We start from the raw sequence: 15,828 nt of genomic DNA, 5'->3' as shown, positions 1-15,828 counted from the left end.
TATCCCGTCGTGTACTTCCAAATGAGACACTGATTCAAACCTCCCACAGGGAGGCCTGCAAGAAAGTTTGCCGGTTTCGCTTCTGTGGGGAGCAGTTGCAGATGTGGAAGAGAATGTGTCCTTCTCCTGCCCTCTCTTCTGTCCATGAGGCTCCCCTCTCCCAGAAAGCAGGACTCAACTTGTTTCTGTTGGGATGACAGACTCATAAAGTTTAGTCACATGGTAGGTTAGCAGGCTTGTGTGGGCTAGCCTGGGAATCTAACCACTATTTATAGCATACTGTCTGTGGGAAAGCATGTTCCAAGTTCCAACAAATACCTTTAGGAAATATGCTGGAGACCAACCTGTCAGTAAGTAGGACTATTTACATAAGTTATTTTCTCAGAGAAACTTTTAGCATCTCATGATAAACTTGACCTCAGAGGATAGTCATTAATCAGCATTCGGTGTCGGCTTTGCAGTGGAAGAAATTCTTCTGCCCTGAATAATTGGAGGCCTGCTTTAAGAACAACTATTACTTTTTCTCCAACAATTGTGAGTGTGTTTCTTCCTGCTGTCATTGTCTTGCCCAAGGGAGTTGGTGCTGGCATTGCCTGGGAACAATGATAAATGGCCTGAGATATCATGTGGCAGCAAGGACTTCTTCAACATGGTGCTTGCAAAGACAGTGAGAATTGAGGTCACTTTCAGGGCTTAGCTGCACCTGGGTCCCATTTGAAGGACTCTGCCCACAGAAATCTGGTAAAGAGCCATATTTCCAGTGTTCTTGGCCCTTGTCCTGATCCTTGTACCTGGGGAGGACAGTTTTTTGAGATAGAATAGATGAATTTACAAGTGGCATGTGTAAGGTTTCTATAGGGGCTTTTGTTGACCTCAAGGCCAAATTCAATAGACAATATGATCTTGATCCCCTTACTGTCCAACAAAACAAGACCATATCAAGGAAGTTTAAAATTAAGTTCGAGACCAGCCTGGCCAATATGGTGAAACCCTGTCTCTACTAAAAATACAAAAAAATTAGCTGGATGTGGTGATGGGTGCCAGCTACTTGGGAGGCTGAGGCAGGAGAATTGCTTGAACCCGGAAGGCAGAGGTTGCAGTGAGCCAAGATCACACTATTGTACTCCAGCCTGGGTGACAGAGTGAAACTCTGTCTCAAAAAAAAATAAATAAATAACTTACACTTAGCTGCCACCCAGTGAGACCACACTGGGACTCTTTACCTCAAGCCTGGACCTCCCACTTTTAAAGGATCAGAGAAACTTTGAAGGCTTCTCCAGTGTCGTGTTCTGGTCAGGGAAGTGGTGTAGAAATGTCATCTGAATGTAATTATTAGGTTGAACAAATGGAATTAAAAAATGGACACCACCAACCCTTGAATGCCATGGTGTGCATCAGAGAAAGCTCGTAGGAGCAAAATGCAAGAGAGGAGAAGTCAAGGGGCCCCATTTCTGTGATGTTTAACAGCTAATTAGAGAAACATGCATCCAAGTCATGTTCAAGTCTTTTAAAATGGTCAGTAGTTAACAACCAGATATAGACACAAATCCCATTTGAAAACTCAAAGAAAATATAGCCAAGCAGTAAAAGATGGAAAAATAACAAGGAGACAATGAAACAAAACATTAAATGACGTGACCATCACCACAGCAATATGGTATAGGAAATTCACCTAAAATAATTAGGAAATTTCACATAAAAAATTAAGATTGCTGGTTAATACTTAATCTCATTCCAATCATTAACCAGAGAAATGCAAATTAAGATTAAAAGAATACTTTTTTCTTAACAAATATATACGTTTTTCTAAAACTGACAATTATGTTAAAAGTTAAAATACCTATTGTCAAGGACACAGGGAAATGAATACTTTCATACACAGTAAGATTACAACTTTCTATATTTGGGAAGAACAATTTTGCCCCACAATGTGTGAATAGGTGTGCTCCTGTGTTTTACAGACAGAGAAACAGAGGCTTAGAAAGGACCTATACAGATACTGTTTGAGATTCTGGTTGTACCTCAGTGATCAAGACAGATCACATCCCTGACCTCGTGGAGCTTAATTCTAGTTGGATGGGGAAGGAAGAATGAAACAACAGACCATAAGCAAGTAAACACATAAGGAGAAAAAATGCAGGGAGTGACAAGTCAGTAAAGAAGATTAAAAACCCCTAGCCTCAGGCCTCAGGCTAGGAGTTTTTAAAACGGGTGGGTCAAGGAAGCCATCCCTGAGAAGTGACAGATGCTGACATTTGAAGGCTGAGAATATCATGCCAAGAGCTGGGCAAGGAGCTTTCTGGCAGGGAAACAGCTTGTGCAAAGCCCTGAGGTGCAAGCCAACTTGATATGATCAAGGGACTCAAAAGGTTTAAGGAGAGAGAGGCTCATAGTGGACTGTTTCCTCCTTCTCCCTGCAGAGCGAAAGTGGCAGAGATGACTATGAGCTTCAAGAGCCAGCTGGAGGGGAGTGTGGGCGGGTGGAGGGATGCGAGTAACAGGATGAACTCAGGGAGCTGAACTGGGCTAGAAGTGCGTCTCTTTGAGGAAGCTGGGATTTGGAGGGAGTTTCTGCCCCCTGTGTATCTTGAGTGATGAGCAGAGTGGTGGTAGCTAGAGAGGATGCATTTCCGAGGAAAGCTGTAAACAGTTCAAACCTGAGCCTTCCAGGAGGACCCTGAAACAAAAGAGGAGGAGGCACACTCATGGCCAGGACACATTTGGTCATGCAGAATTTGTCACCTGCAGGGTCCACAGCAGGAGGCACTTGGCACTCACCCCCAGGCTTCTGTGTGGGTGACCCCACAGGAGACTCGGCTTCTTGGCCCCGGTGGGCTCCAGCCATGGAAGACACAGCCTTTGATGGCCCAGCTCTACCACCTTCCTCAAAAACACTAGATGTGGCCCAAACAACGTCTGGTGGTTTTCAAAAAGCAGTTAGGACTTTAGAAATCAAAGAGGAAAGAAGTAGCCAAGATGGAATGGGAGGCTAGTCTGGCTATACATACACACACAGGCTACACACACACACACACACATACAGAGGCTACACACACACACACACAGGCCACACACACATGCTGTGTAACCTTGGCTACGTCTCTGGACCTATCTGTGCCTCAGGCTGTAGACTGACTGAGTGTCTGTGACTGTCCCTAAGGGGCCCTCCTCAGTATAAACTGACAGTGGTCAGTCAATGGTCCTGTGTGTGATTTTTTCCCCAAGGAAGGTTTTTCCAAAGACCAAGCCATGGGTCCTGGTGACATTTCTGGCAGAGGAGTTCAGAAGTGCTTTGAAAAATGCCCATGAAGGAGCTGAGGGTAATGGGTCCCCCAGGGTGGCATTCATCTGGAAGTGCAAGTTCCAAGGACTGGAGTAAAAAGGCAGTTTCGTTACTTTGTGGCTACAATCAAAATGTTAATATCACCAATGAAATGCTTTTATAAAATTCAGCTCAATGGGAGAAAAAAAAATCTTTTTTTCAATGCTGGCCTATTCAGATTGTTGTATTATGGAAGGTAGAAGAAATAGCAGGAGGGACGGAAGCTACCTGACACCTGAGCATCGGGCCCTGCCCTGCATCCCGCTCTCTGAGAGGGCCTCGTTCAGGCTGATTCCCTCAGCATTCAGAATCTGCAAGGCCACGGACACGGCCCACTCAGACCTGCACTTCTTCCAGCTTCCAGACCGTGCCCTGAATTCTCTGCCCATAAGCTGGAGATGCTTCCAGGGCCCAGGGAGCCTCTTGCCCCAGTTCTTGAGGGTAGACTGTGCCTTTTGGGATACAGGGAGCTACTGATGCTAGAAGGGGAAGGAGGTGTGGACTGAGGCTAGCTGGGCTGCAGGATGGAGTGGGGTAGGGTGGGAAGGAGAGGGGTGGGCTGAGAAGTACGTGGTCAGCTCCCTCTGTGCGGCTGTGTTAGGCCTGAAGCTCAGAGATGTTCCAGAATTCTGAATTCCAGCTTGGCCTTCCAGATCATTAGGAAGTTGTAGTTATTATGATGAGGAGATAGAGAATAGTTTTTGAATAGTTTGTTCACTTTTCTATAATTTTAATATTCAGACATATGGGATGTGGGCCTCTGCCTCACCCCAGGCCCTGCACGTATAGAGGGAGAGGCCTGGTTAGGGTGTATCAGCCCCTCTCTCTAGTCTTGCCAACAGACAGGGTTCAAATCTCAGTCTTGACACTCACTAGCTGTGTGGCCCTAAGCAAGCTGACCCCACGAAACTGTTTCTTCATCTGTAAAATGGGGACAGTAACAGTACCCACCTTATGAAGTTGTTGTAAGGGTTAAATGAGATGATGTACATACAGAGTCTAGCACTGTACCTGGCACCCTGTGGGCATGGAAGAGTGGCAGCTCTTCTCAGCATCAGGCACCTGATGTCCCTGCCAGTATAACTTGGGATTCCCCTATCCCCCTGTTTTTCCAGACTCCACAGCAGTATGAGAGAGAGTACAACAACAAGCGGTCAGGCGTGGGGCCCAGCAAGTTCCACGGGTACGCCTACGATGGCATCTGGGTCATTGCCAAGACGCTGCAGAGGGCCATGGAGACACTGCATGCCAGCAGCCGGCACCAGCGGATCCAGGACTTCAACTACACAGACCACACGCTGGGCAGGATCATCCTCAATGCCATGAACGAGACCAACTTCTTCGGGGTCACGGTCAGTCCCACACCTCTGGGCTGTTTTCCTTTGTGTTCCTTGTAGACATGCAAGCAAAAGAGGGTCTGCTACAGGCTTTCTGCTATGCGATCTGTTCTCTCTGATCATCACAATAACTAATTGCAGGCCATAGCATTACAGGGCTGTTCAGACAAGGGGCAGGGGCAGTGTGTGCTCTCGGACACACTGGAAAAATGCTTCTCTATGACCCATGGATAAGAAACGGCATAGAGTGGCTCATGCCTGTAATCCCAGCACTTTGGGAGGCCAAGGTGGGCAGATCACCTGAGGTCAGGAGTTCGAGACCAGCCTGACCAACATGGAGAAACCCCATCTCCACTAAAAATACAAGATTAGCCAGGCATGGTGGTGCATGCCTGTAATCTCAGCTACTCAGGAGGCTGAGGCAGGAGAATTGCTTGAACCCAGGAGGCAGAGGTTGTGGTGAGCCAAAATTGCACCATTGCACTCCAGCCTGGGCGACAAGAGTGAAACTCTGTCTCAGAAAAAAGAGAAAGGGCATAGAGAGTTAACTGTGCACACAGGGCAGGTGCAGTTTACCAGATGGCGGGGTGGGGTGGGCCAGAAGAAGCTCTGGACCCAAAATCAGGTTCAAATCCTGGGCCTTCATTACAAGTTGCCTTTTTTGAACTACAGTTTTCATTCACACAATGGAAATCATAACCTACCTCTCAAGCTAGTTATAAAGATTACACATTACACAATACAACTTGTTAATATTTGTTGAGCAAGCTATTTACTCTAGCCTCAAGTTTCTCATATGGGAAATGCGGATAACAATATAAATCTTGCATGGAAGTTGGGAAAATAAGCAATGATAGTATGGCTAATACTTCCTGATTGCATATTATATGCCAGACATTGTGCTAAGTACATAATGTAGTTAGACTCAATAATGTATGCTAGTGTTAGGCACATAGCAGGCACTCAATAAATGCTATTGTTACTGTTAATAATGATCACGCTGTGTCCTTATGCCATCCATAGGAAGTAGGTGCTCTTATTATCCCCATGAACAATGAGGAAACTGGAACTCAAGAGTATTCAAGTACTACAGCTAATCAGGGTCAAGTAGGATTTGAATTTGGGTCTAGCTCTTAATTGCTGCAGAAGGTAGTGACCTTCCGGTAATGGACCAAAGTGGTAGTTATTTATGTCTCATGATGTATTCGTCACTGCCTCTGCTCCAGAAAATATGGAAAATTCATCTGAAGAATAGGTTGAGTGGGCTAACGTGCTGTCCTGTGTTCTAATCTAAAGATTCAGAGTAGAGCCCGTCTGTCTTGGGGAATTAAGAGTAGATAAGCTGAGCTGGCTGGGACATTTCTTGAATGTGCATATTCATGCATTCCTGTGCTGTGGCTTGTATTGTTGTTCTGGTGGGTCAGAACCCATGCAGGTGCTGAAGGTGTGAATAATGGCATGGACGCCAAGGTAAGGTGGGCTCCCTGTCCTAGAGCCTGTGACTCCAATGCAGGGGCAAGACCTAGAAAAAACATTGAGAGGTTAAAAGTGCTTGGCACTGTAAGAGAAACTATTTGAGCCCAAGCCCGAGCCCAGAGGGATTTCTGTGACCTTTAGTGAAAAAGTCAGGGTAGGTTTTTTGGAAGAGGTAGCATTTGACCTGTGCCTTGAACTGTGGGCAGGAGTTAGACATGCAGACGGGGGCTGGCCAGAGGGAGCATGATGGGCAAGGGAGAAATGTACAGGGGAGGGAAGGACAGTTAGTTGGGCTGGAACACTGGGAAGGTGGATGAGGCGGCTGGGAAGTTGGGGTCCAGTTCTGGAGGGACATACTAAGGAAACTGGCCTTTATCTTCCAGGCCAACCATTCCCAAAGTATAGTCTGCATCACCCGGGAGCTTGTTAGAAATGCACATTCCCAGGCCCCACATAGGCCCATTGAATCGGAATCTCTAGGGGTGTTTTAACAAACCCTGCAGGTGATTCTAATGCATGCCAGGGTTTCAGACCACTGCTGGGGGTGAGTGGGGAGGCACTGAGGTTTGCTTAAATGAAGACGATTTCCAGAATCCCTGAGCAGAGCCATTCTGGACTAAAGGCTTTGAGAAATTCACTCCCACGATGTATTGGCGAAGTCCATTTTTATAGCACAGCCTAGATTCAGGCTGGAAACTTTAACAGCTTTTCTCAGACCAGTGGCTTAAAGAATTATTTTTACTTTCAGAACTCCTTGTTATAAAATCTCACGTGGAGCCTGGTATATAAAACAGATTAAAGAAGAGCTTCTCAGTTGAACAGAGAAGGAGCCCTGAACTCTGCCTGTTCAGCCCCCACCCCACCCCTGCAGCCCCTGAGACCCCTCCCTCAGAAATGCTGGACAGAACACCCATTAAAATACCTCCAGAGTCCTTTCTCCTCATCCTGCAAGTTCATGACTGAGACTCAGAGAGGCGTGGAATTTGCCCAGGGTTCCATGGGTAGCATTGTGGCAGGGCTGTTTCAAAATGAATTCAAAGTATCCAAAGTTGAAATGGACGAATAGAGAGCTACAGAATCTAGAAAGCATTTTGCCATCCTTCATAATCCTGGAACTCTGAGTTTTGCCTAGGTGCCTGATAGAATTAGTTGAGGATCATTTATAACCACTTCTAAATGTTCCCTTTCATCTACACCAAATGATACATAATCCTTACTTGATGAGCAATGAGATAGGCTGCTTGGCACGTTCACCACAACTTGAGGATGAGTTTCTTTTTAATGGGAAATTCCTTGGCACCGTTTATGTCTGTTCCAGCTTGTGACTTAGAACTCAGTGAATACCAGAACTGAACGTCATCTTAAAGATCCTGGAATTCAATGCTTTCCTGGTGTAGATGACTGAGGTCCACAGAGGGAAAAATGACTCCTTCAGAGCCACACAGCAAGATGGTTTGGCAGAGCTGGGATGGTAGCTGGACAGTCCTGCCTCCAGCCACTCAACACCATCTCCCTTTTGTTTGTGCAAGTGCCCCTTTAGCGGAGAAAGACCGCAAAACAGTGAAACAGTCCTGCGCTCTGTTACCTTCCTCCTGTCCCCTTTGTCACATATTAATAGGCGCTTGTCACTGGGTTGTAGACTGGTTTCATTAAAATTGTCTTCTGGTCATAGAAAAAAAGGATGTCTTCTGACAAAATAAAAAGTGTCTCTGTGGTCCAAGGAGGCTACAGAAGGCCAAGTTCAGCTATAAATGAGGAGTTAGAAAGGAAAAGAACATGGGAGGTGGAAATAAGTGAAAGCATTTTCATTTGCTGAAGGGTTTTCATTATACAGCACATACATTGTCCATTTTTCCACTCTCAGGCAGACATTTTAGTCTGGGTGCCCCCTCATTTAGCATGCTTACTGTATGGGAAATCGTTTAAACACATTAAATTAATTATATCCATGACTCAATTTCAATTGATTCAGTATGCACACTCTCTGCTGGGAGCTGGGCCTGTGGTTCCAACTTGGCATGTGGCTGAAGAAATGTCTTCCCTGCATCCTAGGTTGGGAATCCACCTTAACTCAAGGCGAGTTCTGTTTTATCTTCTTAGAAGCTCTGCTCCCAGTGACTTTCCTCAGGGAACACACTGAAGTGGGATTCCATGTCCCTATGCCCCACCGATGACTGTCCATCTCTCTGATATTCAGCCCTGGAATTGCCCCTCCATGGTTTAGAAGTCTTAGGATGCTTCTCCTCCTCCATCTTCCTCTTTTGTCAATTATGTGACCAGGAAACTCAGGCTAGCATTGGCTATTTAAATCTCAAAAGCCCAGAGCATTCTGAGAATCCCGTTTTCTGAAAGTGACTGGGCTTGGAACCCAGCTCAGCAGACCTCATCTAGGGCAATGATTCCTAAACTTCTATAGGCATGAGAATCTCCCAGGAGCTTCATTTAAAAATGCAGGTTTCCTGGCCCCACCCCATAACTTCCGATTCTGTGGTCTTATGGTAAAGCTCAGTAATTCACTTATTAAATAGCAACCTGAGGGATTCTTAAATAGCACCTTGAGAATTGCTTGGGGCCACATGCACGCATTTTTGTGGTTTGAACCTGTTGCGATGGATTTACTCCTACATTCATTCACTCCTCTACAAGGCCTGCACTGGGGGTATGAAGAATAGAGAGGAATAACATATGGTCCGTGCCCCCAAGAGTCCCTCATTCAATAAGTGGGGAATGGACAAGTAGAGGAGAAATTGCTAGGCAGTATCCAAGGTCTGCCCAAGGTCTCTGGAGGAAAGACGATTTCACTTAGGAGCCATCCTAACTTGATGGATCAATAATTGCAAGGTGGCCATTTTGTGGGGAACCCTCCTGTGCATGTGGTAGGAGTGAGGATGCAATACCAGGCCCCTGTTCCCAACACTCAAAACATCAGTGCACTGTGGCTGAACAGACTCCTCTCCTTCAGCTTTCCTGACCAAGATGCACTAAATTCATCATCAGGAGACCATAACCTTTCAGCACATGCTTGGAAATATTGGCTAAGCATTCAGGTGAAAATCAAAGCCTTAAAGTTTTTCAGTTGATCATTTTAAAAATTCTTTCCAGTTTACAGTTTCTTAAAACAAGGGTGACCTCCCAAATCTCAAAGTGGACAAATCCTTTGGGTATATCAGGCTAAGATATGATGGCCCTAATCAGCAGTATGCTCCATTTGGTAATGTATCTTCTGATTTATCTTTTAAAAGGACAGCACATTGAGATTGTGGTGCCTATGACAGGCTAAATTAATATAATCAGCCTGTAATCCTAGCACTTTGGGAGGCTGAAGTGGGTGGATCGCTTGAGCCCAGGAGTTTGTAACCAGTCTGGGCAACATGGTGAGACCTTGTCTCTACAAAAAATACAAAAATTAGCCAGGCATGGTGTCATGTGCCTATAGTCTCAGCTACTCAGGAGGCTGAGGTGGGAGGATCACCTGAGCCCAGGAGGTTGAGACTGATTACTCCTCTGTACTCCAGCCTAAGCAATAGAGAATCCATCTCAAAAATGAAATAAATTAATAGAACCGTATTTAACCCTATGAAAATGGAGTCCATGCTTTTCCAGGAGTTCCTTAGGGCATGTATACTGGGTTTGGGTGGGGGCTTTGAGGCATTGAGAGCATTTGGCCATAGGGAAATTGAAAGGCTCCTAGGGAATGTCTTTGATTGCAAGAAGAGGGCTCCATTCTTGCTAAAGTTTCCTGTGACTGTCCCTCATTCTCGGAGGGTGTACTCTATGTGGGAATGATCACAGCAGGAAAGACAGTGACCTGTAAGTTCCTCCAAATAATAGAGCCATCCTTCATCCTCTGCCCTGTGTCTCTTGACCAGCAGCAGGTCTGGACATCCTACTGTAACATCTGCCGAGAGAGGCTGGCACCCCAGGTTCAGGCATTTCACCTCCGATGGCTGTTATCTTCTAATTGGTCTCACCAAGGTAATGAAGAACAGCAGGTGGCGATTTGTGGAGTTTATTGATCCATTTGTTTTTGTTTCTGGTGAAGTGGGATCCAGCCTTAGCCAGTATACCCCTTAAAGCTTCTACAAGATTTTAAAAACATTATTTCTGCTAAACTCCAAAAAGGCTCTGCCTACCCCTCAGACAAGTCACCACCCCACCACCCACCCTACCCGCTTTTTAACCTCAGAAGAGGACATCATAGAGTTAAACTCAGTGTGGTTGGAATTCCTACTCCAAGTAAGGTCAGACTAGGTACCTAGAGAAAGCCAACAGGCTCCTCATTCCAGGGGAATTTGTAATGTTGGCTCAAACCCACGTTTATTTCATACCCACTGTTGCTTCGCCCCACTGTGATCCTGGAGTTTGTGCACTTGGTTTTTCAAATCAAAATAGATAATTTTACACACACACACACAAATGGCTTACATGTCATCTTGTTAGGGTTGCCCCATCTCTCCCGCCTATCTGATCTTTTGGGGTCCTGGTTTTACTTTCCAGTGTAGAAACTAAACTTCAGTCCTCGCACCGGCCAGACATTTGTGTCTTATGTTTGATATCATCATTTAGCTCAGATAAGTCTTTTTTATGTTGAATCTCAGCAGGACAAGAAACAGGGCACTGGGAACTCCACCCAGAAACAGGGAAAACTACCCAGTCAGGATTTGATACCATTTGGGGCTGGTCATTCTTCCATTTGTGACTGTATCTCCTGAATTATTCTGATCATGCCTGTTTCTTTATTTTGTGCTCAAGGGTGTCACTAGAGACTAATTGTTAGAAGCTCTGAAATAGTCCAAGTGTGGTATATCGACTGGGAGCCCTAGAACATGGGGGCTGGTTCCAGTGACCCCATGCTAGCGTCCAATGCCACCCCACAGTTTCCTATTCTGAGATCCCTTTTTCATGTTCCTTTCTTGTCTGCTGCCCAGGAGCAACAGCAAACCCATCTAGGACTTTCTCTATACCTCATGTGTCCCCACCACATCCCAGACCCAGGTAGTTCCAGTGAAATTGCATCCTACACAAACTTAACGTAGGAGCTGATTTGAGAATCTCATCTCTCTCCCTCTGTTCTCTGGCTAACCAGCCCACTCTCAAACTCAGATGAAATGTACCATTGTCCAGGACATGGCAGTAATCAACTATAACAAGAATTGCAAATTTTAAAAGTCAGGCAAAAAGAGGTCACAGTGTATGTATCTCTTGGAGCTGTGTGACCTTGGGGAAGTTATTTGCATCTCCGTGCCTCAGTTTCCTCATTTGTACAGGAAATGTATCTTTTCAAATCCCTAGAGCAAATGGAGGTAAATGTATCTTTTTTCAAAGTGTTGTGGGAAATAACAATGTTTAGTACCTAAGAACTACATCATCATTATTGCTATTATTATTATTACTACTGTTGTGAAGACAGTTACTTTACAAACAACAGAGTTTGTGTGGGTCTAATCAAGACCAGCAAACAATCATTGCATACCTATGATGTGCCATTCTGTTTCATATATATAATCTCATTTCATCCTCTCAACAATAAACAAATCTATTAACTTGTATAAAGGCTGTCGTGGTTTGATAATCAAAACAGAACCAAGTAAACCCTGCCTCTAAGCAAGAACATTTTTGAGTTCTCTTTTGCTGCCATTTGCTCTAGGGATTTGAAAGTTACCTTAATGTGGAAGGCGTCTGCCCTCAGCTCTCCCTCCCCTTCCTCCCTTTTGACTAGCGCAATGCTCCACCAGCCCTAAGCATTACCACTCAGCATTATACACAAAAGCTAATTGCAGCAGATGCTGTTGCTGTCCCACCCAGATCTCCTGAGCTCAGTTTCAGAGGGCTGCTTAGGTTTGCCCATCCCCCAGCTGCTGCAGGTGCCTCTGCTAATGGCTCACACCTGCTGCCTCCCCTGCAAGATTGGGCGATTGGTGCCTGGGAATTAACATCCACCACATCAGCCTGCAGCAATGACCTAGGCATTAGTGCAACACCTAGTGCAATTTACCCTCCAGGGCTTCCAACCAGAATAGGCTGAGGCTCCTTCATCTGAAACCACATCTGAGTGTGGCCTCTTCCTTTTTCTTCTCTCTTTTACAGGTTTCTTTTGAGAAGACGTCATTAACAAATTACTGACATGTTATTCCCTGTCCTAGGCTTTGCTTCTAGAGGACCCAATCTAAGACACTCATGTGTATTTATAGGAAATTTAAGCATTTTCAAGAGAAAATTCTCACTATAACCTAATAGTTACCATATGTGTAACTTTAGAACCAGCAGTCCTCCTTACCTCCCCCAACACCTGGTTGGAAGGTTCTGGACTCTTCTCCCTCGTCCCTTGTGCATTTTTTCATGCGCCCCTGCCCGTTGGAGTAGCCTGTAGGAGGAGAACTATATTCGTCTCCTCCATAGAATTAATATCTCCCAGATTTGCAGGGACCACAGCTCTTCCTTTCTCTGATCCCCTTGTACTTTACCTCCTTTATGTCTCGTAGAAGCTCAATAATCCTGGTAACCTCTAGTTAATGTTGTTGGATTAAATTAGCACATGATTGAGAAATTCAATCATACTTTTCTACTCTGTTGCCTTCCAGACATCTATAAACTACAAAGGCTTTTTCAACTCAATAAATAATCAGAACTCACAACAGAAGTATTAATAGGACTTAGATTTCTTGAATCTGCTAGTAGTGATTACCAAATACTTGCTGTGATACTGGTGTCAGGAATTCACACAAAGTCACATGCGTGTGTGTGTGTGCTCGTGTACGCGTATGCATGTGCACACATGCGTTGGAGGAATCTCTTCCCTCCTGAGGCAGCAGAAAAACTCAGCCCTTATTCCCCTCCCAGTCTCTTGTTTCTCCCATAAGCATCTCTCTGGAGCTCAAATCCCGGGGCTTGAGTGGCAAAGGCAATTCCTGATGGGCCCTCTGTGACTTCAGATTGTCAGAAACATTTTCGAGAGGTAATTGCTAGTAATAAACAACAACTATAATAATAATCCTTGCTGTGTGACTGCCCTGTTTACAGAGTACATTTATAGTCTCTCCCATCTTCCTTCCTTAATGCAATTACATTTATTCACGAATGCTAATAATGGTTATCAATTAATGAGCTTCTACTGTATCCCAGGAAGCATTCTAAGCACTTTTCCCACATTATTGGATATGATGGGGATGTATAATTCCCAGTCCCTGGTACACTCCTCCAGTGAGCTGCATCTGGCTAGCTCACCTATGTCACATCTCTGCCCTCCTCTCTCCTTCTCAGTGAGACCTAATCTGATACCCTATTTTAAATTGCAACTCTTTCCCCATCCACCCAGTCCCCCTCTACTCATTCTTCTCCACAACAGCTACCCCCATCTGACATACTACATATTTTACTTATTTATTATCTGTTTTATTTTCTGCTGTATCTCTAAGGCTTAGAACTGGGTGCCTGGGGCTGGGAGTGGTGGCTTATGCCTGTATTCCCAGCACTTAGGGAGGCTGAGGTGGGCGGATCATGAGGTCAGGAGATAGAGACCATCCTGGCCAATATGGTGAAACTCCATCTCTACTAAAATACCAAAACTTAGCCGGGCGTGGTGGTGCACACCTGTAGTCCTAGCTACTTGGGAGGCTGAGGCAGGGGAATCGCTTGAACCTGGGCAGTGGAGGTTGCAGTAAGCCGAGATCGCACCACTGCACTTCAGCCTGGAGACAAAGCAAGACTCTGTGTCAAAAAAAAAAAAAAAAAAAAAAAGAACTGGGTGCCTGGGACTAAGTAGGTGCCTGATAAATATTTGTTTAATGATTTAAATAACTAATGGCCATGTCATAGCTTAAAGAAACAGGCTTAGGAAAGATCAATGATTTACCCAAGATCCTACAGGTAATAAGAGTTTATGCAAGGCTACCAAGTCTGACTGACTCCAAGTCTGTATTCTTAAGCATTTATGTATCCAATTAATTCAATCAGCCTTCCTTGCACCTCCAGTAAGCCAGACCAGGACCAGGTAGGAGTAGTAATGTGTAAGATTTTGCCCCCAAGGGGCTCACAGTGGGAACAACCAGGTGAGATGCATCAGAGGGAGAACAGATACCGCCATCCCTGTATTAATAATGAAGGATGTTACAGTTCTTTGCACTGGATTATTTGTGTGTCTGTCTGCCTCCTCCTGCTGGACTCTGAGCCCCTTGAAAGTGGGGCCTGTAATTCTCTCTGTACCCCTGGTGTCTATAAGACTCAGCTCTTAGTCCATGAAATATATTTGTTGATTGAATGAATTACAAAATTATAGCTCAGAAAGGCAAAGTAGCTATGTTGGGGTCGCACAGTGCATAACTGGTGAACCTGGTTCAGAACTACATTCTAGATCTCCTGATCTAAATGCAAGTGTCTCAAAATCCTGTGCTCTTAGGCATTGCTTAGCTGCCCTTCCCCGTTTAATTTAAATACAATTACAAATGACTACAGACAATGTACAGCACAGGAAAGACACCTACTCCTTCTGCTGTCAGATAAATTTGAAAGATCAAAATAATGTGGTTTAGCAATTTGTTTGAATTGATGCCTAACCTTCCAAAGCTTGCAAGTTTGACTTCATCAAGTCAGGGAAAAAATAGCTATTTCCTTAAGAAAAGCAGTGTGGGGGAGTGTATCATCTTATGAGAGCTTCAACAGAAGGTGCAGGCTCTGTCTTTATCCCTGGGAGAAACAAAGAGGTGGCTCCTTGGAAGGAACCAGTGACACAGTGGTCATAGCAAATTACTATGATGACAGATGTCACGATGTTAGGAATGGCCAACAGTTTTGAGCGTCTACTATACGCTGGGTGCTATGCCAAGCTCCTGGATGTATTATTTCACTTAACCCTTACAATCACCTGTTATGGGCTGAATTGTGCCCCCCCAGAAAAATCCATCTGCTGAACGCCAACCCACAGTAGCTGCTCAGAATGTGACCTTATTTGGAAATAGGGTTGTTGCAGATGTGATTAGTTAAGATGAGGTCGTACTGAAGTAAGGTAATCCAATATAACCAGTGTTCCTATAAAAAAGGGGAAATTTGAAGACAGCCAGGCACACAGGGAGAATGCCATGTGATGATGAAGCAGAGATAGGGATGAGGTTTCTGTATCATCAGGAGCACCAGTGATTGCCAGCAAACCGCCAGAGGGTGACTGATCCTCCTTCACAGATCTCAGAAGGAAGCAGGCTTGCCAACACCTTGATCTCAGACTTCTAGCCTCCAGGACTGAGATAACAAATTCCCATTGTTTAAGCCACCCTGTGTGTGGTACTTTGTGACGACAGCCCTAGCAAATTGACATCCCCAAAAGTGGAGACTGTTATTGTCAGTGTTTTGCAGCTGAGAGGTTAAGGAGGTAGAGGATGAAGAAATTTAACCCTCTCATTCAACCTGAGAGGTTAAAAAAAAATTTACCCGCTGTCACAGAGCTAGCAAGTAAAGAAGCTGGGGTTTGAACACAAGCCGTCTAACTTTCGACCCTCACTTTTAACCATTGTCTTACACCTATAAAAGCTCTCCTCCATTAGGGGCAAAAGAATCCAGCCAGAGAACAACAAAGCAGAAATAAACCAATGAGATCAGCACTTCCCACCACCCCAGTTTCCAGGGGGAGCTCTCTGGCTCTCACTAACCTGCTGAGTAAGAGACAAGGCTGAGCCAGGCCCAGCCCCTTGATTCTGGGCCAGC

At 45.0% G+C, this 15,828-nt stretch overlaps 1 protein-coding gene across 1 annotated transcript in view; it reads left to right on the top strand.

Annotated features, from left to right (window-relative positions):
- The window catches only part of GABBR2 (gamma-aminobutyric acid type B receptor subunit 2), a 421,806-nt gene that overhangs the window by 245,031 nt on the left and 160,947 nt on the right, over window positions 1-15,828 (top strand). Inside the window, exon 7 of the mRNA XM_032240167.1 lies at window positions 4,438-4,674. Coding sequence (XP_032096058.1) covers window positions 4,438-4,674 — 237 coding nt within the window. The remainder of the gene's footprint in view (window positions 1-4,437; window positions 4,675-15,828) is intronic.

The sequence above is a fragment of the Sapajus apella genome, unplaced genomic scaffold (genome assembly GCF_009761245.1).
Source record: "Sapajus apella isolate SASKATOON/1434 unplaced genomic scaffold, GSC_monkey_1.0 scaffold46, whole genome shotgun sequence".
Lineage (NCBI taxonomy): Eukaryota > Metazoa > Chordata > Mammalia > Primates > Cebidae > Sapajus > Sapajus apella.
This window is presented reverse-complemented; position numbering and strand designations above follow the sequence as displayed.